This window comes from Myotis lucifugus, unplaced genomic scaffold (genome assembly GCF_000147115.1).
Source record: "Myotis lucifugus unplaced genomic scaffold, Myoluc2.0 scaffold_18, whole genome shotgun sequence".
Classification (NCBI taxonomy): domain Eukaryota; kingdom Metazoa; phylum Chordata; class Mammalia; order Chiroptera; family Vespertilionidae; genus Myotis; species Myotis lucifugus.
The window spans coordinates 2,062,564-2,088,809 of record NW_005871066.1 but is presented as its reverse complement, the minus strand read 5'-3'; the positions used below and the strand labels follow the sequence as shown (position 1 = coordinate 2,088,809).

General features: G+C 46.2%; 1 protein-coding gene across 1 annotated transcript in view; it reads right to left on the bottom strand.

Annotated features, from left to right (window-relative positions):
- Positions 1-25,221, bottom strand: part of AOAH (acyloxyacyl hydrolase) — a 98,069-nt gene extending 72,848 nt beyond the window's left edge. The window contains exons 1-4 of the mRNA XM_023751032.1: positions 24,811-25,221; positions 11,600-11,693; positions 3,647-3,715; positions 1,704-1,803 (exon numbers count right to left, since the gene is read on the bottom strand). Coding sequence (XP_023606800.1) covers positions 1,704-1,803; positions 3,647-3,715; positions 11,600-11,693; positions 24,811-24,937 — 390 coding nt within the window. The 5' untranslated portion in view covers positions 24,938-25,221. The remainder of the gene's footprint in view (positions 1-1,703; positions 1,804-3,646; positions 3,716-11,599; positions 11,694-24,810) is intronic.
- Positions 25,222-26,246: the final 1,025 nt, after the last annotated feature.

Sequence of the window (26,246 nt, the reverse complement as noted above, 5' to 3'; positions counted from 1 at the left end):
CACCTCCCAAAAAAAGAGATGATGGTGTGAATACTTCCTGCATCAAGACTGTTACATGCAAAACACAGATGAATCTCACAGACAACAGAAGCCAGACACCAAGGACAACAAACTGTGTGATTCCATTTATGTGACGTTCAAGATGGAACTGTGTCTAAAAGCACTCCTCTGTGTGAAGTTCAAGATGGAACTGTGCCTAATGCACTCGCCTGGGGTGACAGATTACAGAGTAATGGCTACACAGGGATGGGTTTTGACTGGGAGGGTCATGAGGAAGGCTTCGGGCAGGCTGGGGGCGATTTCCACCTACGATTTTACCCACCTTTCCTAGCAGGTAACTCTAGCTACTAGTGCACACCTGCTGTGTAGGTGTAGTTTGTGTGCCATGAAAACAAGATTTCGAGTATAAACGGCATAGAGTATAAAAATACATTTTTTAAAAAGTTGAACATTTTGTGACTGTGTATAGCTGTGGGTGTGATGTATACACAACACGATGTTCTTTAAGGAAATCACAGACACCATGCCACTTGCCTTGGTGCACACATGTTTCCAATGTTATCAAAACGCAAGCATTGCTATCAGTCCTCACATGCTACTTAGACACATGAAAAGTTGTGTTTTTTTTTAATTAAAATGAACTATCTCTTCTAGAAACCAGCGGAGCCCACAGTTTCTCGGGTGGAATTAGGGGACACTGAACGGGCACTGTAGCCAATGACTGAGGAAGCATGACATGCATGCACACACCCCAGGCATCTGTATCTCTTTCTTCATTACTTACAATTGTCAGTCAGCAAAATCATGTTCATTGGTTAGGCCCCAGGGTGATAAATAGACTTCATTCCAAGAATAAAAAGGGCATTGCAAATAGAACAGCAGCCTGCTGGGTTGTATACGGAAAAGCTACAATTCTGGGAAAGGAGGCATAGAATTTCATTTTGTCTTTTATTTTTACAGGAAGCTTCTGAAAGTCACTAGTGTGAGGCCTAACTGGATTTAATATCATACTGTCACTCAGAGTCTGGGAAGGGCATTGTGTCAACACTGCAGCCTTCCGCAGCCTGCATTCTAATTACAGACTATCCAGCCTCATGTAATACACACAGGGTATTGCAAACAACTATCTCTGAATAATAATGATATTGATAATAATTATAGTAGCCACCATTTTTATTAACACTTTTTAAAAAATGTGGTAGGCATTGTGCTAAGCATTTTAAATGTCTTAGCTCACCTACTTCCCATAATTAATCTTGAAGGAGGGATTTGGGGTATTTTACACCCATTTGATGGGGGAGAACAATGAAGGTCAGACTAGGGTGACCAATTGCCCACATTTCCCCAGTTGTGGGAATTGCATTGCTTGTACCAGGAAAGACCTGGGCAAATTGGGGTGAGTTGGTCACCTTCTAAAAGTGACTTGCTTGATATTTAAGCAAGTACATATCAAGAGAGGGATTTAAACCTCTTCTGTCCTCAGCTGGTCTGATTTCCTACCAACTGCCAGCCCCGCATAATAGCTCAACAGGAAAGACACTTTTTTGGAACTTGAGAATATTCTTTCACACGTAATTGAAAATGTCATCTTGCCTCTTTCTGTCCCCAAGTCGCGGAGTGAGTACAGCTGAGTTTGCCTTTACACATCCAAAGGGCATGCATGTCACTGCCACCTGACATCTGAGTGAAAGCCACTCACTCACCTTGGGAAGTGGGTAGAGATGACACAGTTCCTGGCCCGGGCCCTGGTGACAGAACTCCAGTGTGTGACACACGACATCAGCATTCATATCAGCACTGAGCCTGCAGGGAAATGGGCCAAACAAAGACGATTAAGATCTCTCAGGCATTAGAAAGCAGAATCGACTTCAAAGAAAGCAAAATCCCAGAATGGATTCTATGGGCCTCCACGCAGGGCAGCATGGCCTGGAGTCTGTCCTGGGTGTGCTGGCTCACAACGATTTCCTGCCCCCTCCCCGCTGCTCTCACCTCAATTTAGAATGAGGTCCTGGGGGCGGGGAGGGGGTGTGAGCAGCCCTGAGCTGTGTGACAGCTTCACCAGAGCATGATATTCTTTTAGGCAGAAGCCACAAATAAAATTGGGAAAGGAAAGATGGACAGGGGGTGTAATTTGATGGAAACGCTATTTTAAAGTTTCCTAGGGATTATAGCCAAAAAAAATCATTTATGATATAGCCTTAAACTCCTAAAATTATTTTCTTAGGCATAATCCAAATCATCGCTTCCCTTACATGTAAATATTTCTTTACTTTATGGAAGAAAATACAGCCAGGTTGACTTTTCCCCCTGGGGATGGGGTAAGAATTGTATTCTTCAAATATTTCGGTTTATGTCTAGGTTTGAAGGGACTAAAACAAACCTTCCATAGCCATTTTCTACCTCTTCTTACCAAGAAGAATGAGCACCATGTGCTGCTTCAAATGAAGGGACAGGAAAGCGTGGACTCTGAGTAACTTTTCCAAGTAAATTATTCATTCAAGCCCAACCCAAACCACACCACACCAAAGCCACAAAAACAAAGAAACCAGAAACAGCTTGGTACTATTCAAAGGCTAATCTTGGAAGGACAGGTATAGATTCTAGAAGATAGTTGTTGTTTTTTCCCCGGTACCCATATTAGTTGCTTGCTGAGGGGAGTTTCTCCTCTCATGGTGCGCTCCTCTGACAGCTCATTTTAATCAACCAGCTGCAGTTCTGGGGTGAGGTGGGCCCTGACACTGACAACCTCATGATTTAGTTTTACCTGAATTTCAGGTTCCGATATTAAATGTGGTTCCCAACCCAGAGGGCATCATGCCTCTTCATTATTTCACACCAGTCAATTCTCAGAGATTAATGGACTATTATCCAGCAATTACATGTCCTACCCACAGGCGAGTCACAGGATGTTGTTAGGAAGTGGGACGCCTGAGTGTTCAGGTTTATTCCCCCAAGAACTTGGGTCATGCAGGGAGGGCTCCTTCTAAGAGCAGCCAATCCCAGCCAGTGACCTCATGCTGGGTCCTCCTAGGCCTGGTCTTGACCTCCATGTGACACAGGTTGTCACAGCAAACCTGATCCCGGTCTTCCGTTTGTCTTACCTCCCTTCCTGGTATCTATTTATACTTCCCACTAAATCATGACATTTTGTATTCCGAACCTAGGAGCTCTCAGAGATCAGGAGAGGCCTCAACTACTAAATTTTTTAGAAGAAAAATGAAAAATGGGGTTTCTAACAAGTATGACACACAAGGGGGAATCATTTATTGCATCGTCTTCTTCAAAGTGCCCCCCCCCCCGCCATACATGGAGAATTAGTCATCTCATGACCTTGAATCATCTCAAAACCATTTCCTCCCCTTCCCACCACCTATTGGGAGTGACCCTCTGTTGGTGTCTTGCTGGGCCTATTCTTTCCTAACACCCGTGTGCACTTGTAGTTGTGGAAGATGGGGACTTACACAGCCCCCACCTGCAGTGCCTGGTACAGGGTCTGTCTGTCCTCTCTCCCACCCCTGTGCCCATCTGGCTCACCCACTCACTATTGGCAAGAACTGAAAGACTGCAGCTCCAGGCCTTGCTCCTCCCAGTGATTCTGCTCCCCCCTGTCCAGAGAGAAATGGGATCAACGTGCCGGCATACTCACAGTTTTATGATATCTGGTCCGAACGTGCGAACCACTAGGTAGCAGGTGGCTTTTAAGAACAGTTTTTCTAAGAAAAACAAAGAGGGGAAAGGGAATATTTATTATGATGATGAATATAACACATGAGTTGATAATGATCATCTTTCCTAGGAACTAAGCTGAGTGATTAACTAATCATTAATGCAAGTCATTAATTGTAAGGGTTGGCGGAATGTTACCGTTAATGTAGCCATTAAAATATCATTTCCATCTCAGGTTCATGGGCATGCCAGTGTGCTTACTGTACATGCTAAAGAGCACTTGCTTATTTTTAGAATGCAGTTAAATTCTGAGCTTTTATTTCATTTTTATAGCAGCGAACATCTGAATGGGGGTGATCCCGTTTGCTGAAGTTGAAAGAAACAGGGCTCGCTTTAAAGTACGAAATCTGAGACACTGCTTTGTTAAAAATATTCTTCCCTGGTGTTCGTTTGGGGGAAAAAGACCTTGCCTTGGCTATTTAGTTTTTGCGGCTGGTATTTCCGAGATAAAAGGACACCAACTGTCAGAGGTGCCCCTGCCCTGCCACCTGCACCAGAGAACACACACACACACACACACACACACACACACACACACACACACCAAGGCAGTCTTCTCTCCCGCCTCCTCCCCTGTTCTGAGAGCACAGGAGTGCTTTGTGGGTTGATCCGCCTGCACAGTGAGATGTGTTAGCCCCCTGGTCCTGTTCTCCCGTTTGTGGGCTCTTGTGGAACCTGGAAATCCCATGGAGGCCCTCGGCACAGTCAGGGACAGACGGGCTGTCCTGGGAAAGGGTGGGAACCCTCCCGGAGGAGAACTGATCTGGTCCCGCTCATCTCAGCTGGGCTGGCCTTGCTTGGCCGGTAGGAGAGTGAAAACACACGATCAATTCAGGGAACTTTCTCTGGTTCTTCATTTTTACTCAGTGGTAAAGAACGTCAACATTGTATGTTAAATTAGATACAGTCATAGAACTTCTTCTTTTTTACAATAAGGTATAAGACTTCAAACACACTAGTGTGCTTTTTAAAAAATATATTTTTATTGATTTCAGAGAGAGGGAGAGAGGGATAGAAACATCCATGCTGAGAGAGAATCAGTGGTTGGCTGCCTCCCGCAGGCCCCACACCGGGGATCGAGTTCGCAACCCAGACATGTGCCCTGACCAGGAATCAAACCCTGACTTCCTGGTTATGGGTTGATGCTCAACCACTGAGCCACATTGGCCAGGCCACAGTGTGCTTTTGAGGTAGGAACTTGAAACTTCCCCACATTACTTTTAACCTTACAGAAATAAAAATAATAAAAAACGATGAGGGAATACTATGAACATCTGCCTGACAGCATAATAGATCACTTAGATGAAATGGAAGAACTCCTAGAAAGACCAACTGCCCAAATGGAGTCAAGAATAAACAGACAATCTGCGTAGACATATAACAGGAGACTGAATTAGTTATCTAGAGTTTCCATAAATAAGCCAGGACCAGATGGCTTCACTGGTGAATTGTACCAACTCTTTTAAAAAAGCATCTGAATAGACATTTCTCCAAAGAAGATATGCAAATGGCCAAGAAGCACATGAAAAGATGCTCAACATCCGTAGCTATTAAGAAAATGCAACTCAAAACCACAAGGAGATACCACTTCACGCCCACTTGGCGATGCTATAATAAGAATGACAACTAATAACATGCACGGAGGATGTGGAGAAACCAAACCCTCATACACTGCTGGGAGGGGCAGAGGATGGAAAATGGGGCAGCCACGTTGGTAAACAGTCCGGAAGTGCCTCAAATGGCTCAACATAGGGTTACCCTAGGGCCCAACAATTCTAGGTATATACTCAAGAGAATAAAAAGCGCACACATCCACATAAAAACATGTACAGGGACAATCAGAGCAGCATGATTCAAAATAGCCAAGAAGTGGAAACAAGTCAACCCAAATATCCATTAACTAATGACTGGATGGACGAAATGGGCTCAGTCCAGACAATGGAATATTACTCAGCATACAGAGCAATGACGTTCTGACACACACTACACAGATGACCACGAAAACCTCATGCTGAATGCAGGAAGCAGTTCAAAAGACCCCGTATGGTACTAGTATAATTCCTTTTATACTTCAGTCTCCGACTGCACCATGGTGAAGGAAAGCCCAGAATAGGCAAATTCAGAGACAGAAAGTAGGTTAGTGGTTGCTCAGGGAGTAGGGAGGTTGCAAGTTTGGGGGGTATAGAGAAGGGGAGCAGGTCCCTTGAGGGTCCAAGGAAAATATTCTAAAGTGGACTGTGCTGATGGAGGCTCCATTCTGTGAATAAAACCATCGAATTATACACTTTAAGGGGGCAAAGTGTCAAGTATGTGACTCTCAGTACAACTGCTTAAAAAGGACATATGTGCCTGGCCAGTGTGGCTCAGTGGTTGAGTCTCAACCCAGGAACCAAGAGGTCATGGTTCAATTCCAGGTCAGGGCACATGGCTGATTGTGGGCTCAACCCCCAGTAGGGGGTGTGCAGGAGGCAGCCAACTGATGTTTCTCTTTCATCATTGATGCTTCTATCCCTCTCCCCACCCTTCCTCTCTGAAATCAGTAAAAACATATTTTTAAAAAACAACACATGCTCTTCCCAGGTGCTCCTCCCTGGGCGCTGCAGTGAAGGGCAACCAGAAGCTCTGCCCATCAGACCTCAGGCCCCAGTCCGCACCCACTCAGGCTCCTGCCCTTAGTCAGCTGCTCCCTCGCGGGGCTGCCGTCTCCCCGTCTGCAGGGGGGGGGGGGGCGTGCAGTCTCAGTGTGCGCCATGCTGGGAGTTGGGAGCTTTATGTGACAGTCAGAATCCCGGGGAAAGCACACTGAAAGCACATTTCAGGTGTTGCTAATGGAGAGAGAGCTTGGCCAAGAGCAGACTGATTTAAAACCGACATTAGGCTGTTCTCTGATAAACTTGCAGGACTGCCTGGGAGGCAGAGAAAATTCGCTTTCTTTCTGGTGAAACTAGAAATGTGTGTGCATGCGTGTGTGTATGTGTGTGAGTGTGTGTATGTGTGTGCACATGTATGTGTGTATGAGAGTGTGTGTATGTATATGTGTGTGTGAGTGTGCATGTGTGTGAGTGCGTGTGTGTATGTGCGTGTGTATGAGTGTGTATGTATGTGTGAGAGTGCGTGTATGTGTCTGAGTGTGCATGTGTGTGTGTGTGTGTGAGTGTGTGTGTGTGAGTGTAAGTGTGCATTCGTGTTAGTGTGAGTGTTGTGTTCTTTCATTCACAGATGTGGGAATATAAAGGAAGGTTTCTAAGAGGTTGTGAATGTCTGATAATAGGAGGGTGGATAAGTAAGATCGAGGCCATTGATATGGAGAAGAACTATAGGGAGATTAGGAGGCGTGACCTAGCGCTGTGCGTCTTAATGTGTGAAGCTCTCAAACATCCTGTGGAAAAGAGAAGCTGCAGAGCGGCAAGCACAGTGGGCACTGACGTAAATTTAAAGCCCCCACGAGGGAGGATTCTGGAAAGATGATGGTTGGGGCAGCAGATTTGGAATTTCTTTGAATCTCGAACAATTTCTCTCTCTCTCTCTGACATAAAACAACTCAAACCAAGATTGGTGATATTCAGGGCACCATCTTGGCTCCTTCTGACTCATAATAGGAAATTTCAGAGGCTGTTGCGGTATGATGAGAGAGAGAGAGAGAGAGGGGAACTGGATAGGAAAACCAAAAACGATAGATAATAGTTACAACAAAACTAGGTATCTCCAAGTACCCTGACATACAATTAGACAAGGTAACCCATACAGAGCCACATGCCTTGTGGAATATGAACGTCTATGTGGGAGAAAGTAGAGGGAAGCAATGGGATGTCAGATAAACCCAAGAACAGGAGAATCCCCGAATAACCCAGAGGTGTGGGCTGGGAGGTGTGGTGGGCCTGGGGGGGCTGTGCCCGCTGCAGCCCAGGTGCGCAGAGGCTCCGGGCAGGAAGCACTGAAGAGCGGGAGGGGTCGGGCACCTACAGTCAAGAACCTGACCCAACGGAGCCCTCTGCAGGACAGAGGCACAGCGAGAAGGAGCTGCTGGGCCTGGAGCCAGCACTGAGCAGGACAGAAGCCATGTAAAGAGAAAACCAGAAAAAAGTGGGCAGGGGAACCGAGTCAGGAAATCTCAGAAAGCAAGCTGTCTCTCCCCCCCTCCCTGCTACACACACACACACACACACACACACACACACACACAGCGGAAGCAACAGTTCTGTGCATTTAGAAAAGCTACCCCAAACCACTTCTTTTTCTAAGAGTTTTGGAAAACTAATTTCATATAAAAATGAGCAACAGAAATGTATCTAGGTCAACACCCATGCAAAGTTATTATAAGAAAAAAAAAAGAATAAGGAACAGAACCAAATCCCCACAGATACCAAGAGCATGCCAGAAAGTCATTCCAAAAAGGGATTAAAACATAATATTCCAAAATGAGCTAAGAAGCATTAATAAAATGATATAGACATGAAAGAACAACAGAAATGAGAATTAGAAAAATTCAGACATGGAAAAAAAGAATTCAGGGAAGAGTACAAGATTATAAAATAAATGAAGTCTGAACTAGAATGAACAGAAGATGGGAAGGCAATGCTGATGTCTTAGGAGAAATGGAAAGGTGAAAGGGAGGAAAAATGTGATATAAAATAAATGAAGAGATAAAAAGTATTCAAGAGATAGGCAGAATATCGAAGGTAGGCAAAGAAGATTTAAAATAGGAATAATAGGAATCCCTGAAGAAAAAAAAACAAAACAAAATAAGGCAACTGAACAAATACTCACAACTTTCCTGAGATTGTAAGAAATGTATTTGAAACCCCCGATTGAGAGAGCACACTGCATGCCTCAAAACATCAATGCACAACTAACACCAAGACATATTCTGGTCAGAAGGCTAGATTTTATAGAAGAAAGAAAAACAATCCTTTGAACTTCTAGGCAAAAATAGACTTATAAGAAAGAGAAAATTAGATGATCATTATGCCTTTTAATAACATATTTAAGATACTTAGGGAAAAAAATTGTGTGCCAAGGATTTTTATTTCCAGAATATAAAGGGCACAGACAGCTTGTTATCAAACATGCAAGAGATCCAAGGAATATTTCCCATGAGCCCTTCCTGAGGCATGAGCTCGAGGCAACAACTCAACTAGACAGACATCCTCAGAAGGGCTGATGGTGACCATCCATCACAGAGCGGCTGATGAAACTAATAAGAAATGAGGGTGAAAGGGAATGGGTATTGGATGGAATGGCTATATGCTCAGATAACATAGTGTGATGATTAAATAAGAAATGGGAAAAGCATAGGCAGAAAACAATTTTAACTGCTCTCAATGATTATAAAACATATTAATGGTAGTCGTATGAGGATTGATATTCTGAGGCTGTTCTGTGTGCAATGAGGGATAGGTAAGTGAATAATTATGGAATATTTTAATTCTATCAATCCCTTTGACCTTGAGAATTTGGACTCAGAGTGCGGGAAGAAGCAGGTTACAGCCATGTAGAGCACAGATTAAGAAAAATTTTCTGTAGTCCTGAATTTGAATTCCAAGTGTCAGTATGAACGCAACAGAAATATGTAAATTATTTTAAAATTACATATTTTATCTATGTATATTTCTATCAGTGTCTACCGAAGAGAAGAATGATTAACTCAATAGCAATGAGCATTTCTAGGCCCCAGATTGTGGTCTTAAAATATTTTCCACCTAAAGAAACCAGGGCTTCTAAGGGAAATGACTAATGTCAAGCCTGCGGCTGGCAATGTACAGGGCAGGGCTGGGACACCTGTCATACCAGCTAGTGAGGTGACCTAGGCCCACGTCACAGGCCTCAGGAGCCAACTAAAGAGGGTCCCATTGGTCAAAGTTGGGACAATTTGGGCTTCAAAAGGATAATAAGTGAAAGAGACTCAAACTCATCAGATATGTATAAATTCATGAGTTTATAATGACATTTTAAAGAAAGCCAATTGACTACTTTGGGATGATACTAGAAAGGCAGTGAATTGTTTGAAAACTGGCAAATAAAGCAAAAGAATTAAGTATTTATCCTCCTTCCCTGGTATGAATGGTATCATCAGGGACTCTGGGCAACATGCCTTTAAAATATTTCTGAAGAGGAGGGGAATTGTCTCTAATAGACTTCAGTTACTAAATGACATGTATAAATGAGAGATTAAAATAGCACCATTTTGCAACCCCCTGTGAACTAAAAGGTCTGGACATTGAGCATCAACAGCTGCTAACATCACAAAAAGAGAAAAAAGAAAACCACATCTGCTGGCCTCCCGATGAAAGAACACACACACTTATAGTCTCGCCCAAGAAATCACACTGGAGTCTGATCAAGTCTCTGGACACAGCTGCCAATTTTCAGGAAATACAGAGCACAGAGGAACGCACTCAATTATACTGCAGGGGTGCCATCAGCAAAATCCAGACTATGGGAAACTCTTCAAGGCATATTCCAGCTAAATTATAAGGAAAAGGGAGGGATGAGAAGGAAGCTAGTAGATTAAAATAGACTTGAAAGACACATCAAAAATTTTAAAACTGGTCAAGATGACAGTATCTGGGAATGCCCACTTGGGTGATAACACTATACAGCAATGCAAGGAAATGATTACAGTAAATTCAGGACATCATTCTTTTAGGGAGAAGGGGGGATTTATGATGGCATGGGGTGTGTGAATGGGGATTCCAGAGTGGCTACCTATCTGTTCCTTCTTGACCTCAGCTATGTGTGCAAGTATACATTTATTTTGTGTAATTTTTTACATTTGGTTTACCAAGAAAAAGTTAAAAAAGTTACTGATAGAACAATACTATTCATTGGGTATAGATTCATACAAAAGAATGTGAAAGCATAAGGCTTGACAAGAACAAGACCCGTTAAGTTCATGTGTGTGGCTCCCTCCAGAGAGGTAGGCAGATGGAACTGGTGGCTGGGGAGACCAAAGGGTGTTTCAAGGTTATCCTAATTCAACAAAAGAAAGACCTGATGTATGTCAACATCTTAGCAATGGCCAATCTGGGACATGGTTAACACGTGTGTTGGTATAGTATCCTCTCCCAGTCTTTAGTTTTGAATTTTAAAAGTTGAGCTTGTGAATGCATATTGTGACTGCATGCAAGAGATTCTCTGAAAACACTTTGGTGCGATTGGCACCGCATGCTGCATAAATCAAGGATATAATCACCTTCAGTCTAACTACTTTTATTTAGGAAAAATAATGTAGGCATCCCTGATGAATTAGTTCCTTAACATTAAATGAATGAAAACTTGACTGTCAAGGAAGTTTATACATTGTGACTGTTCACCTAACAGTATCTTTAAGAGATAAAAGAATATTTTCTTTCTGCTGAGATTGAAAAACAAATATGTGACTTGATTAAACCACCAATCAGCTCCTTCGTTTGCAGGATGCGTAAGGGATTTTATTGAGATCCAGTTCAAATCGATGGAATGTTCCCAGGTTACTTTCCCCTTTGGGACTTTGAGATCAGTTGTCTTCTCAGCCTACTGCTTCATGTTAGGTCTGCGCATGCATCCAGGTATGTGTATGTGGTCAAATTAACAAACATTACCGAGAACTGTTCATTATTTTGACCGTGATTGACCACCATTATTCTGCCACGATGGGAAAAGAATGTCAGAGGATAAAACTTCCTGGAGTGATTTTCTTGTGTTTGTTTTCATTTCTATGAGCCCCATAAGAATATCAATAGACAGAAATAACACAATCAGCTTCTTCTCCGCAGGCATGTGTAGGGTGTAAACTCATTAATGATGGCCCATGACGACCCATGATGAACCATGGCGTCCCATAATTAACCATGATGACCCACGAGTGAGAAAAGAGAGGGGGCCCTCAGCCGCAGGCAGGTAGCTGCACAGTCTCTCCATGGAGGCCTGGACCGTGGAGTTGTGGACTTGAGCCAGCTGTTTGATCACAGACACCACCAGCACACAGCCTGCAGGAGAGAAGATCATGTCAGCAGGGCCGCACAGAGCCTGTGCCGGGGAGTCCAGGGAAGGAAGGGCAAATGTGTGTGTCCTCAAGACCACCAGCTCTTTCCAGAGCAGAGAACTCCTGTTTGCCATTCACCTTCAACAACCTACCAGGGGCAGAATTCACTGTTACTTGCAGTGAAATGTGATGTGTGGTAAGAAGATGGTGGGTTTGGGGTTAGGCAGACTGGTTGTCAGCCAGCTTTGCCGCTTGTAAGCTATGTGACCTTGGGGGAGCCAATGAATCTTGCTTTTTCTGTTTCTTTTGATCACATGGGAGGAAGGTGTCATTCAAAGGAGATCGTGCCAGGGTTGAGTCTTGCACCTAAATCTTGGACTTACCATCCAGCCTGTCTAAGCTTTGATTTCCTCACTGCAAAGAGATTTCCTCACGTTTCCCATGGGGCTGCCATTTCCCATGGGGCTGCCATGAAGATTAAATGAGATGACTGTGGGGGAGCACAGGAGACTTGGTTGGAAAGTTTGTAAGGAGGAAAATTCCGGGGGAAAAAAAGGGTTGGGCTGAAGGCGGCCCGCCCTGGTTATCGGAATTCTGACTTAGGGGAGTTTGGCCGAAGGCGGCTGCTCCTAACTGTTCCTTGACCTTTCCAAACAAGTCTGTGCACGTGCAGACCCTTGGGCGTTTACTGGAATCTTTATGATCAAGGCTGTCTGATTCCTTTAGCCAGGCAGTCCCTTAGCCCTCTCTCTTTCACAGCAAACGTGTCAGAGTAATCATTCATTCGTTGCTCAGGGTCTGCTGGTCAGCCCTGGCAGATAACAGTGCAACAGAACATGCCTTTAAAATCATAACGCTATTGTAAAATATTATTTCACCGCACAGCTACAAGCACACGGCTTGAAGGCATGTGCTCATATAACGTGTCCAGAAGGAACCTTGGATTAAGATACTATAGAAATCTGAGAGTATCTTGGTAAGTGAAATAAGCCAGTCAGAGAAAGACAAGTATCACATGACCTCACTCATATGTGGAACCTAATGAACAAAATACACTGATGAACAAAATAGATCCAGAGACATAGAAGCATGGAACAAACAGACGAATCTCAGAGGGAAGGCGAGGGAGGATAGGAAGAGATCAACCAAAGAACTTGTGTGCATATATGCATAACCCATGGACATAGACAATAGTGTGGCGAAGGCCTGGGGTGGGGGGCAGGGGTGGGCTGGAAGAGGTCAATGGGGGCTAAAAGGGGACATATGTAATACTTTCAACAGCAAAGATTTTTAAAAAAGACAGAAATATATGCCTTCGGCTACCTTGATGTATGATAAATGTAAAGTCCCAGAATTGAGAGACTGAAACTCCTAGAAGGTTCCTTGCTCTCCTAAACTGCTGGGGAGGGGCCTGGGGAAGGGGTTGGAGGGTCCAAGGTCAGTAGGTCTGTGCGAGGAGACTGCTAGGCCTCCCTGAGATGGGAGGGATGGCCCTTACTAGCAGAGCTATTTCCAAGGAGGCAAAAGAAAGCTTCCTTCCACCCGAGATGGAGTGCCAGGCCTGGCTCAGCAGCGAGCTCACCGTTACCCTCTGCTCCAGGAGCTGGGCCCACATTCACCTGCAAGGCGTCAGTAGAGCCTAGTTTCCACAGGACTCCTTGCAGGAAGGTGGCGGGGAACAGGTGTGAAGCGCACCATTGGGCAATGCTCCACAGAAAGAAGTGAGACCTGTAAGATGAGTGCTTGCCAGCAGAGACACCACAGCACCGGACGCGGCGCTGGCATCCACTGCTCTGTGCCCTCAGGGGAAGCTGGGCAGAGCTGGGCATAGCAGATCCGAGCTAGTGCGATCTTGAGAGCCATGGCCTCACTCCCCAGAGAGCAACTCCTTGCAGGGGCCTTTCTCCACGCCAACTATCAAGGTCGAGTAGATGTGCTTTAACCTAGTCCATGCACTGAGGGCTTTATCACCTTGCAATGAACTTCGTAGCTGATACTTATTAGCCCTTTATGGTTGAGAAGCACTTTCATATATATTTTCTTTTATTTTAAAAATAAATTTTAAAAAAGATAGATGCAATGCAATCTCATTTTAGAAAATTTAAAAAATATATAGAACAGCATAAAAAAGATGACCGTCACTCAAATCACCCAGAGAGAAACCAATTTCACTTTTATTTTAAATACATAAAATATGTTTAATACATGTTCATATTGTCACCACGTGTAATACGCTTTTACAGCCTGACCTGTCTCTGCCCTGCCGGTTAAGTCAGGTGGAACTAAATGAATTTCAATAGCAGTTGAAAATCAATTACAAATAATTATGTTGCAATGTGATAAGAGCTGGCAGTGGGGTACAGCTGAAAAAGGCGGAGTCTTTGAAATAAGAAAAATGAACTGGGGTTCCAATCCTGGCTCTGTCACTTACAAATGGAGCGACTGTGAATTCATGTGTAAGAGCTGAGTCAGGCCGTGCCCTCTGTGATGGGGGATGGGGTCTTCCTCTCGCTCCGAGTGCCTGACGGAGGGCCTGCTTTGCAGCCGGGGGAGGAGAGATGTTTGCTGACTTGAGGTGGGCTAACGGGAGATGCGGCCACCTGAGCGACATTGCTCTTGGCGGTTGCTGGGGGTTGTGGCGGGGGGCTCACGGTGCACCTGCCGTTGTGCCTGGCTCAGGCATCTCACGGGCGCACCTGCTGTTGCTCTGGTTCAGGCGTCTCCCCGGCGCGTTGTTTATCTTTGTTCTGGTCTCATTACAGGATGTGGCTCCCCTGCTCATCTGGTGTGAAACAGCCAGTGCCCCTGCCTGAGTCAAACAGCAGAGTCTACAGCCAACATCCCGGCGTGCGGCTCAGGACCGAAGAAGAACGCGGTGGGGGCGGGTGGAGATCTTGCACGGCCACTGCCTCATACGGCGTCTCATCACTGAGCTGCGAGCTGGGCACCAGAGATGGGACTTTCAGAAAATCTAAGGCAGAGCAAGTCGGGGGGAAAGGCATCCCAGGAGAGAAACAAGGCAGGTGGCCTGCAAGAGCATGGCCTGTTTCTCCATATTTTCCACAATTAGTGGAAGTGTTCTCTCTCTTTGGTACCTAAAGTCACAATGCCTTACAATGGGTGGACTTGGTGAGTTCAGCGGAGCAGGAGTATTGGATGAACGGGAGCATCAGGGGACTCCTCTTGGCATTTTCCTCCAGGAGGCTCCATGATCGGGAGTCCCAGTGATCACTAACCTTGCACACCATTCCCTTCCCCTAATGGGCGTGGGCTGCTCAGGACCAACTGTACTTTGTACTTAAAGATTTAGGCTTTTCTTATACTCAGAAGGATCCCGCCAAGGGCTCATTTAAAATATATGTTTTTAAATGAGAATGGAAGGGAGAGGAAGAGAGAGAAACATCAATTGGCTGCCTCCTGCACGCCCCCTACTGGGGATTGAGCCTGCAACCGGGCATGTGCCCTGACCGGGAATCCAATCGTGACTTCTTGGTGCATGGGACCACACTCAACCACTGAGCCACACTGGCCAGGGCCCACCAAGGGTTCTTAGGACTCCCCTGACTCCTTATCACTATAGGCTAAAGTTGGAAATCATGAGATCAATAAAAAGGAGCCCAGAGAAGAAAAGTCAGTGTCTCTGAAGATCGGTGGATCTTGGCACCATCATCACTCTGCCTAGCGAAGAGCGTGATGATCAAGGGCGCCGGGGAGGAAGGCAGGCAATGGGGCTTGAAATATGTGAGCGCCCAGGTCGGGCCCGGCTTTGATATGAGTTCTGCTCCCTGCACGGTTCCGCCGGTTCCCGTGGGCTCAGCTCCCCTTCCCGGTGGATTGTTCATTTAGGGTCGACAGTGAGGCATGTCCCGAATCCCTTAGCGGCAAGAACGGAGAAATTGGCTTTGCTATTGCCTCTAATAAGAGGTTGCACTGCCCTGACAAGTTAAAGAATGTTTTCCTTTGGAGAGATGCATGGGCAGAGTGATTGCTCCATTACAGACTATTCTCTGGCTGCTAATAAAAGGTCTGGCTCTGCTAACTCGAATTTGTCCGAGCGGCTGTTCATTAAGGGAGCGATGACAGCGGGTGAGCGCTATGCATTGGCTCCGTGGTCACCGTCTGCAATCGCAGGATGGGAAGGCCCTTCTCACCTGGCACCTGAAAATAATGAGTCTAATGGAAACCGACAGGTCGGGTATGGTAGGAGCAGCAGCGAAGGGGCCTGAATAGAAACACCTGCCACAGAGATCTGCTTCCGGGCGCAGCGCAGGGAGACGGCAGCAGACTGCACCGCATCATCCTTTAGACGTGAAACGAACTCTTGGAACGCTAATTATACTCATATCTGCGCTGGCTGGAGAGGCAGCCGACTGCAGAGAGCGGCCTGCTAGAGTCCCTGTTTCTCTGAAGCCCACACGTCACTGAAAAGCCTTGAAAGCACCTGGCAGTTGTGAGAGCCTGGCTCCCTGTGACTGCACTTCCTCGTTCTCCCGAGGAGGAGCATGAGTGATTCATTACGTGGTTAGAGTGTACTTTACAGCTTCCAAAGTGTACTGCATACATTAGCATCTCATTCAAGCTCCGCCAAGATGGAGGCACCACTGCTCCACGAGGTTAGGTGCGTGGGAGCGGGGGCTGGAACCCAGTGGGTACTGAGTGAGTCCCTTCCAGTTGCTGGCGCTGTGCTGGGCTCTGAGCTCAGGCTGAGAACACACTGGTATGGTTCCTGCCCTCTTACAGGTTATGTTGAGGGAAAAGGGATCATACGTAAGCAAACACAATTATAGATAATTTTAGGTTCTCTGAAGAGAAGGAGCAGGGTGGAGTAACAGAGGGGAGTGATGAAGAGGTGGTAGAATCATATCCCCTGTTCCCACCCAACCAGGGAAATCTGAGGTGAACAGAATTTGGGTGCTTGTGAAGGAACATTGGGGAGGGGACACCCTTCACAAACTCATGTTGGTCCAACAGGGATGCAGGAAACCAAATCCGGGCATGGTGTGGCTCCACTACACCTCCCAGGGCCCAAAGCAGAAGCAAAGAAGTCATCCTGATTCTCACTTGTTCTTAGGTAGAGCCGATAGAGAACGCTTCTTGGAAGAATACATAAAAAAGTGGCTAATGTAATGGAAAGGAGAAAGCAGAGTGGGAACTGGGCTGTCTTTGTAGGCAGGGAGCGTTGGTACCCACTTCAAAGTAATGAACCTGGTGCCAGAACCCACTGGTGGGAGATGAGGTGCGGGGCTAGGTGGAGGTCAGGACGTGGGCTTCAGAGACGGCAAAAGAGGTAGGGATTTATCCTGAGAACAATGGGAAGTCAAGGATGGTTTGGTGGAGGGGCTGCTAGATCCGATCTGTGCCTTTGGAATATCATGCTGGCTGTCATGGAGGAAAGAGCTTAGGGGTGGGGGTGGGGCAGAGGTGGGAGCAGAGAGATGAATTAGGAGACTATTTTGGTCCTGGAGAAAGATGGTGGGTTGGCTAGAGCACTGTGTGGCGGTAAGGACAGAGGAAAATGGACAGACTTGGGATGGACTGTGGAGGTTGGCCTGATAGGATTTATCCATGAGTTGATGGGAAGAAGTGTGAAGACAAGTGAGAATCAGGATGACTTCTTTGCTTCTGCTTTGGGCCCTGGGAGGTGTAGTGGAGCCATACCATGCCCGGATTTGGGTTCCTGCATCCCTGTTGGACCAACATGAGTTTGTCAAGGGTGTCCCCTCCCCAATGTTCCTTCACAAGCACCTGAATTCTGGTCGCCTCAGATTTCCCTGGTTGGGTGGGAACAGAGGATATGATTTTATATTTAGTAATTTTAATCAACAACCGCCATCCCAGGCCTTTCTCATGTTGGTGAGAAGAAAAAAGGAAATAAGAACGCAAGGTATGAAAATCATCACCGAGAATGACCCAACTGCCCCCTGAGATGTTGGTTACTGCACCAGAGACGGCAGCACACAGCCCAGTGTGAACACTGCACCTCCATCCTTCCTTCTGGGCCCAGAGTAGGTGCCTAACCATTGCTAGTTTCTATCTCACCTGCTGAGTCCATCATGGGACAAAGGTATATTCTCCATAAACTCTTTAAAATAGAAGCTCATGAACTTATCTTTAAAAAACACTGTAATATCAACAATGTTTTAGCTTTCCTATGGTTGCTTTTTTTTTTTTTGAATTGCAGGTATTTAGTGTTTTCACTACATTTGGGAAGATTAGGCTCTGTGGCCTTTTGCAACCACTCCCTGAAATATCGTTTTTATGAGAAAATGCTCACTGGGTTCCAAACTGCTAACTTTCCCAAGAATACTGGCAATGATGGTGGCACCATATCAGATGGTTGCTGGTGAGAACAGGGCTAAGGGCATGCCAAGGAGAGCAGGGCCCAAGCCAGGGCAGGGAGAGACCCTGCACAGGCTGTGCTGAGAGGTACAGGATGTTTGGCTTGGCTGGTTTAGAAATACATTAAACATTAATAATAAAGAAACAAGGGTGAAGACACCAGGAGCCATTTCATCCTGTTATGCATTCAACACCTACTTATGAGCACCTACTATGTGCTCAGAAGCTTGAGGAGACAAAGGCGAATAAGAGAAGTTACAGACCAGGAGGAAAGACTGATGACTAGAAGAACCATCTGGTCACTGCAACCTGTAAGTTCTGGGGTACAGGGACCTGTGAGAGCTTTGGGACCACAGAGGAGGAAGGACCTTAACTCTGCCCTGGGAAACAGTGATGGTCTCCTGGTGGAGCTGAGCGGTAAGGAATGGGAGGACCTCACTTGACAGAAAAAGGCAGGAAAGGCCTTCAGGAAGGGACTTGTAGGTGAGAGAGAGAAGAGCTGGCCAAGGCTTCCTGCTGTAGAGTCCAGAGTGTAGATCAATGGTTTTCAGAGATTTTGCTCTGTGCCCCCTTGAAAAATGATGTGCCCCTTCCACATATTAATGTATGTTTAAATATTATTAACATATATATCAATTTAAATAGCTGCAAAGGGTATAATTTCAGGCAGATTGTAGATATTACAATAGGAATAATACATTAATCTTCTACATATATCCAAAGAAATCTAAATATGATAGTGATTTATACGTATTCTTATCCACTTAAAATATATTATTAAACTGTTCTTTCACATTGAGAAATTTATGTTGATCATTCCTCTCTTTGAATTCATATTTCAATGAAAAGTCTACTTCTTTGCATTTTTCTTCAATTATCAAATTTTATCCCAATGTAATATACTTTAATGGTTGAAAGTATTTTATTGGGCACACTATTATACTTCTTAACATTAAAAACAGGTATAAAGTTTAAGATTAACTTCCTGTTAATATAACATCTAAGTATTACAAATTCTTCTGGATATAGTTTCCTTTATTAATAAAATTTGCTTATCTAAACAATATATATTGCCAACTTGATAAACAATTCCTAAATAGTAAAAGTAAATTAAAAATATATATATTTTTATTGATTTCAGAGAGGAAAGTAGAGGGAGAGAGAAACAGAAACACCAATGATGAGAGGGAATCATTGATAGGCTGCCTCCTGCATACCTCCTATTAGGGATCAAGCCAGTAACCCCGGGCATGTGCCCCAACTGGGAATCAAACTGTGACCTCTTGGTTCATAGGTCAAGCACTGAACCACATCAGGCAGACGTAAAGGTAAATTTTCATTGAAATTGCATCTCTTAATAAGAGGAGATACTCCAAAATAAGTAATAAAAATATGATTTATTTATATAAAGTGACAAAGTTCAGGATCATGTCTGTCCTCTTTTCCATTTAAAAAGTAAGTGTCAAGAAAACATATTCACTTAACAAAGTAAATGGTAATGAAAGGACTTTGATACAGTAATGTCACTCAATGCATTAACTCCTTCTCAGTTAAATGCCAAAACGTGTAGAGTGATCTATCATAGAAAATTATTCCAAATGATCTGTCACTTGACAACTCTATTAAGTCCCCCTTCAGTTGTGTTGAAAGCCAAGAACGAGAAACCACCTGACTCACAAGAACATTTGTTACCTAGTCACTCTCTTGGTTTCTGGGAAATATAAGAAATGTTTTGCTAAGACTTGTGTTTTAATTATGTCTAGTCACTTGGAGAGACCTTGTTAAAACCTAACAGACTCAGAAAAAATGGGCAAGCTGAACCATTGCTCTTTTCAATGCACTTTTGCCAGTACAGTATTTTAAGTAAAACCTTTTATCTTCATGCACACTTCATGGGTATTTCTGTCGAATGCTGGATCTGCAGAATTAGTTCATTAAGTTATGAAAAATGTCCTTCATATAAACCTCAATGGCCAAGTAGGCTCTTCACATTAAGTGGCAAGATGACAAAATGTTTTCTCTTTCAGTGGTAGGGGTGGCTTACGAACAAGTGTTCAGCTACAGAGGAGGAGAGAAAGTGAACTTTCTGTATATATAAGTTGTGATCATAAATTTTCAACCTCTGCTGGCTGTTTCTAAATCTTATTTTTGCCAGTCACACTGTCATATTACCATTCACATTGGCTTGAAACCATAGGACCACCTTTTTTAATCATTCAAACTATGAAGTCCTCTCTGACCATTTTATGTGGGGTGTGGAGGGGGGTGGAAAGAGGGGGTTTTAACAGAATCTGAAGACATGTTATATATTTAAGTAAACATGAATGAGGAGAAAAAACTGTTTTTCTTTGACCTTTTATAAAACTTCCTGAGCACCAAATAGTGCTAAAAAACAAATCCTTGATGAATTAATTTAAATGTCAATGACTTTGGAACATAAGGATTACTTTGCCTCTAAATCACCCATGTAAAGAAAATGATGTTTTGCAAAAAATAATAAACATGGCTCATTATCAATTCTATCACATTTGATAAGTGGCAGAAAGGGGCCCAGTAGAGCCTTGTTGGCTTAGTGAGCAAGTGGGATGTCTAGTTCAGTGCAAACGCACTTTGGTAAATTGAAAAAGAGCCCACTGGGGCTTGGTTCTGACACTGGGTTATGTTCAAGACCATGGCCTCCAGCTGTACTGTGCGGGTCCCACTGCAAAGGCTCCCTGTGGGGCGGGAGCTGGTTGTTTACGATGGGGAGGTTGGCTCGATCCTTCAGCAACATCTGTGTGGCTCCTTTTGGAGTATCTCCATCCCCAACAATTCCCACTCCGTGTTTTTCTGCCTAGCTCATGTTTATTCTTGCTACTTGTGATCCTAGGGGTTATACCCTCACTAACCAACATTGGCCAGTGCCCCAATGTCTGGGGAACAAGGTAAGAGAATGGCATAAGACAACAGCAAGATAACAGAGGCAACGATTTTTAAAAATATTGGATTTAGATACGACACACAAAAGACAAAAGAAAAAAAATGGATAAATTGGACTTCAAATTTTAAAACCTTTGCATTTCCACAAATAACTCAAGATTACACAAGGGACTTTCACAATCCTATATAATAAAAAGGTAATATTCAAATTGATCCTAACCGCAGAACAACAAGAACGACCGCTGGACCAGTCACTATGAGGTGCACTGACCACCTCTTGGTCCCTTTCCCGGGCCGGCAGGCTCCAATCGCCTGATGGCCACCCATGGCACCATGGCAGGTGCGGGGCCAGTGAACAGGCGGGAACAGTCAACCTTTCAGTCCCTTCCCCCGGCTGTCAGGCACCGATCACCCGATGGCAAACAGGGAATCAGGGTGGGTGGGCGGGGGGGGGGGGGTGTCTGCGAGCAGCTGGGGAAGATGGCCCTGATCGCAGGCCAGGCCTAGGGACCGTACCTGCACACAAATTTGGTGCACCAGGCCTCTAGTTCAACAATAAGACAAAAAACAAACAAGCAAACAAAAAGTCCCCCAAAACCTCAAAATGGGCAACGGACTTGAATAAACATTTTTTCAGAGAAGCTATACAAATGGCCAACATTTTGAGAAATGCAAATCAAAACCAAGTACCACTCCATCCCCCTGGGATTCTATAATAAAAAAAGACGGATAATAACAAGTTAGCTGGCTATTAACTGCTCTAGAAAACAGTCTGGAAGTTGCTCACAATGTTGACGTGGAGTTACATTTTGGCCCATTCCTAGGTATATAGACCCACAAGAAGTAAAAACATATCTCCACACTCACCTTGCACAGGAATGCTCACGGCAGAATCATTCATCATAGCCAGGGAGAGTGAACAACAGAAATGTCCGTCAACAGTGAGCAAACAATGTGGGTGCATCCATGCAGGGAGTGGGGGTGCTGAGGGCTCACACTGGGAGCCCTCTCCAGGCATCGCCTCCAGCAAAGGAGCCCTCCCACTAGGGTCAGTTCACACCCCGGGACGGTTCAATGTGGGGCTTCCAAGGCCTGGACCCACTTCAGGACAACTCTAAAAAGCCATTTTAATTCCAGAGCTTTCCATGGGATTGGCTGAGGCCTTCTTTTTTTAAAATATGTTTTTATTGATTTTAGAAAGAGAGGGAGAGGGAGAGAGACAAACATCAGTTGGTTGCCTCCTGCATACCCTCACTGGGGATCGAGCGCACAACCCAGACATGTGCCCTCACTGGGAATTGAACCAGTGACCTCTCAGTGTATGGGACGATGCTCAACCACCTGAGCCATAATGGCTAGAGCATCTTGTATGGCTGCAGCATAGCCTGCCTTCTCTGCCTTCAGTCACTCCAGGAGTTTTCCCCAACAGCACTCCTCAGTCAACTCCTCAGTCAAATTTCTGAGTCTGGTTCCCCGAAGAACCACTCTGAGACAGTAAGACACCGATTTGGACCACCTGCAGCAGCTGGCTCAGCCCACAGTCAGAGCTCAGTAAATGCTGACCACACTGCAGGCCCCTCTTGTGCCCGCCTCTCTGGTTGTGATGACAACAGGGGAATAATCATCCCTGCAGTTAGCCAGACGTTGGGAGCTGGTGGGGAGATGGGTGTTACATCATCATCTAAGCGAATCAGGAACAGACTCTCCGAGTTCTTGGGCCATGGAGTATATATTTTTAAATATATTTTTATTGATTTCAGAGAAGGGGGAGGGAGAGATAGAAACATCAAAGATGAGGAAGAACCATTGATCGGTTGCCTCCTGCCTGCATCCTACTGGGGATCCAGCCCACAACCCAGGCCTGTCCCTTGACTGGGAATCAAACCGTGACCTCCTGGTTCATAGGTCGGTGCTCAACCACGGAGCCACCGCAGCCATGCAACCATGGAGTATTTTTATGGACAAAGTGAACTTGTGTGGCTGAGATTGCCACGAATTTCTTGACACTCGCCATCAAAAGGAGGGGTCTGTGTCTGCTCCCCGTGAGTCTGAGTGGAGGGCCTTTGGCTGTTTTGACTGATAGAAGGTGGAGGGGGTGGAGCTGGGGCAGTTCCCAGACCCAGTCCTTGACAGGTTGGCAGCTCCTAGCTCCTGTCCTTGGGCACTCTCTCTCTGGGGTCCCTGAGCTGCCACGTAAGAAGTCCTACTTCCTTGAGACTGCCCGGCTGGGGAGGCCAAATACATAAGCTCTGATTGACATCCCCAGCTGAGCCAACCTTCTAGCCACCCCCCTCCCACAATGCACCAAACATGTGAGTGAAGCTGTCTTGGATCATCCCAAACCCACCCATCTTCCATGTGAACCCCACTTAGTGACCTCGGCCAATCCTACACGAAGCAGAAGAATCACCAGCCAGGCTCGGAGAAATCCTTGACCCACCACATCATGATACAGCAGTATGGTCCTGTTTGAATTTATCGTGCAGCAATAGGCAACCAGATAACCCCACCCTGGGCCCCCTCAACACCTCCTTGAACTCTCAGTGCCTCGCTGGGAATGGGGCAGGGAGGGGAATGCTTGGCTCATGTCTGCTTGAAAGCAGCGGAGGCCCAATACCTCAGACAACTTGCCTAAATCTAAGCAGTTAATTTGCAACCATCCTAGAGGTAGAACGTATTTCACTTGAGCCTTTCATCAAGTGCATTTCCACTAGCCAGGCTGTAGGGTCTTGTTCTGAGGAAAGGAAATGGTGGTAAATAATTGACAGAACCAAATAGGGGGTGAGGATGACCTCCCAGACATGGCCCCCAGGGGGACACAGACCTCTGCGTCCAGGACTGTGGAGGGTAGATTCACAGGGAACTTGGGTCTGAGGTTTCAATTTAAAAAGAGACAATTAGAGGCGTGTTCATATCTAACCACCCAAGGTCATGGTTTTTCAAGAAACAGGACTAATTTAAATATTTTTTTTTCTGTCTCCAGAAATAATGTGTCAGTGTCGGAATGTGTGTCCAGATTCTCCGTGTGTAAGAGGTGGCCATCACGCTTGCATGTGGGGCTCTTTTTCTGAGTCGCTCATTGAATACTCGCTACGAGGAGTTCCGAGTCTCCTTGGCTCTAAAGACTGACCCATTAAAACACCTGCCACCGTTTGGAAGCTCCAGGGATAATACGAATATCGACGGTCTCACCCTACGTGCACTTCTCCAAAAGCACCCCCAGAAACAACAAAGCAACAACAACTTGGAAATAAAATACTTCAATACAAGACGAAGGAGCCGTATCTCGGTGTTCAATGTTTCCAGGTGGCCCTCCCATGGTCGGCAACTCTGGGCTTCCTGGGAGGAAGGAGGAAACGGAGACCCTAGTCCTCAGTGTGTGCAAACACTCACTTTACACGCGAGATCCCCAGGCTCACAGCGTCCCTGGGAGGCGGGTGCTGTGTCTCATCAATAAGAACACGGAGTTAAGCAACGTGCACGAAGTCTCACAGACAGGGAGGGATGGGGCGGAGGGGTGGGCGGCGTTAAACTCATCTGTGTCTGTCTGAGTTCAAGGTCAACCCTCTAAGTGCAACGCTACCTACAGTCCTTCTGCAAGGGGCTCAGAGCTTCCCGATCACCAGCTCGGGGGAGGGAGGGCTTCCTCACCAACCGGCAATGGCAGAAGGGCTCCCCTACAGGCCCAGGTGCGTGCACTGCGACCCGCTCAGACCCAAAGCTTTTGCCTGTTGGGGAGGTTCTTGGTGTCTCACTTGGACCTCTCGGCGATGGATGTCATTAAATAGGTGATCATCTATGTAAGCCACGCTATTCGACCACATTGCCATGCCCACATACACATATGCAGATGAGGTACGTACCCACACAGGTGTGCCCGTTGGAGGGCCTGGCGTCGGGCTGGTCATCGTGGGCTGCAGAGGTCGAGGTGTGAAAGGGCAGGAGGAGGAGCAGAGGAGCCACCAGAAGCACTTTCCGGGGGGACTTCATGTTGGGGCTCTGCACCAGAGGGGCCAGTCCGGCCGCAGAGCCGCTGGCTGAGTGAGGCTGATCTTGAGGCCGCAGGAAGGAGCAGTCTCGACCTTCTCTTCCGTCCTCCGACTCACACTACACACACCCCGCACTCACACACACACTGTTCACTCATATGAGATGAATCAAGGCGCACACACACTCACACGTCACTGGTCGCTACCGCAGATCCCCAGAGAGCCCCGGGCTCCGGGAGAGCGGGTGAGGGCTCCGCGGGCAGCTCTTCTGCGCTGCAAACTGCCCCAGAGGAAAAACCCAAGTTGCAGCCGAGGCAGGAACACGCATGTCTGTGCTTTCCTGAGGTCAGGGCCCACACCCCCGGAACCCCATGACTGCAGAATCGCCCCGGGGGTGCGCAGGAGGCACTTCCCCTTTCCTTCTTGTGAAACTAAATTAAAACTAAAACTGCAGAAAGAAACCACAAAACCACAAACTCACAGCCTGTAGCAAGTGGATCAGCAGCGCCACAGCCTGCAGAACCGATCATCTGTCCGTCCAGAAGTCCTTTAGTTTTGCTGCAAACAGCTTTATCGGGGGAGGTCGGGCGCCTTACTCTGTTGCTGGAGTTATTTCCTCTAAAGAAGTTGGATGAGTCCTCAAAGGGCCAGGCCTCCCGCGTGGTGTGCAGGACAGGAGCAGGCAAAGGGGCAGGGGTGCGGCTGGGTGCTGAGCCTCGGAAGGAAACGGCCGCATTGCCCCACGCGCTGCCATGCTGTCGCGGGAGGGCACCCGGCCGCCTTCTCCCCAGCGTTTCCCAGCGTTTCCCATCCCCACCTGGCGGTGATTTCTGCCTTTTTAAGAGACTGATTTTCTGTTTTGAAGTTGAGGATGGAATGCGTTGTTTTTTTTTCTGGAGAAAACAAACACACAGAACGGAACCAGATCATTGAGAGAGAAAAGACATGTCCTAGGTGCTTTGTTTTCTAAAACAGGACACGGGAAGTCATACACATTCTCAGACGAGACCAGGGGCTGGGCCAAAGTGCCACCATCCAGATAAGCTGGCGCAGGCGACTTGCAGTCTGCGCTTGGGCTCTGAGGAAGCTTATTATCAACTCCATCAAATATGATGAAAGCTACCAACTCGGTCGAGGGGCCTCTCCAACCCGCCCCCCGCACCCCCTCGCCCCCAAGTCCTCCAGCTTTTGGCATTTTGAGTAGCTGCAGAATTTGGGGCTTGTATTCTTTCTGTGACAGGCAGTTAGACATAAGCAGAGCCAGGACGATGGGTGGGCCCGGCACAGAAGGTCACTAGGGCGGAAAGTCC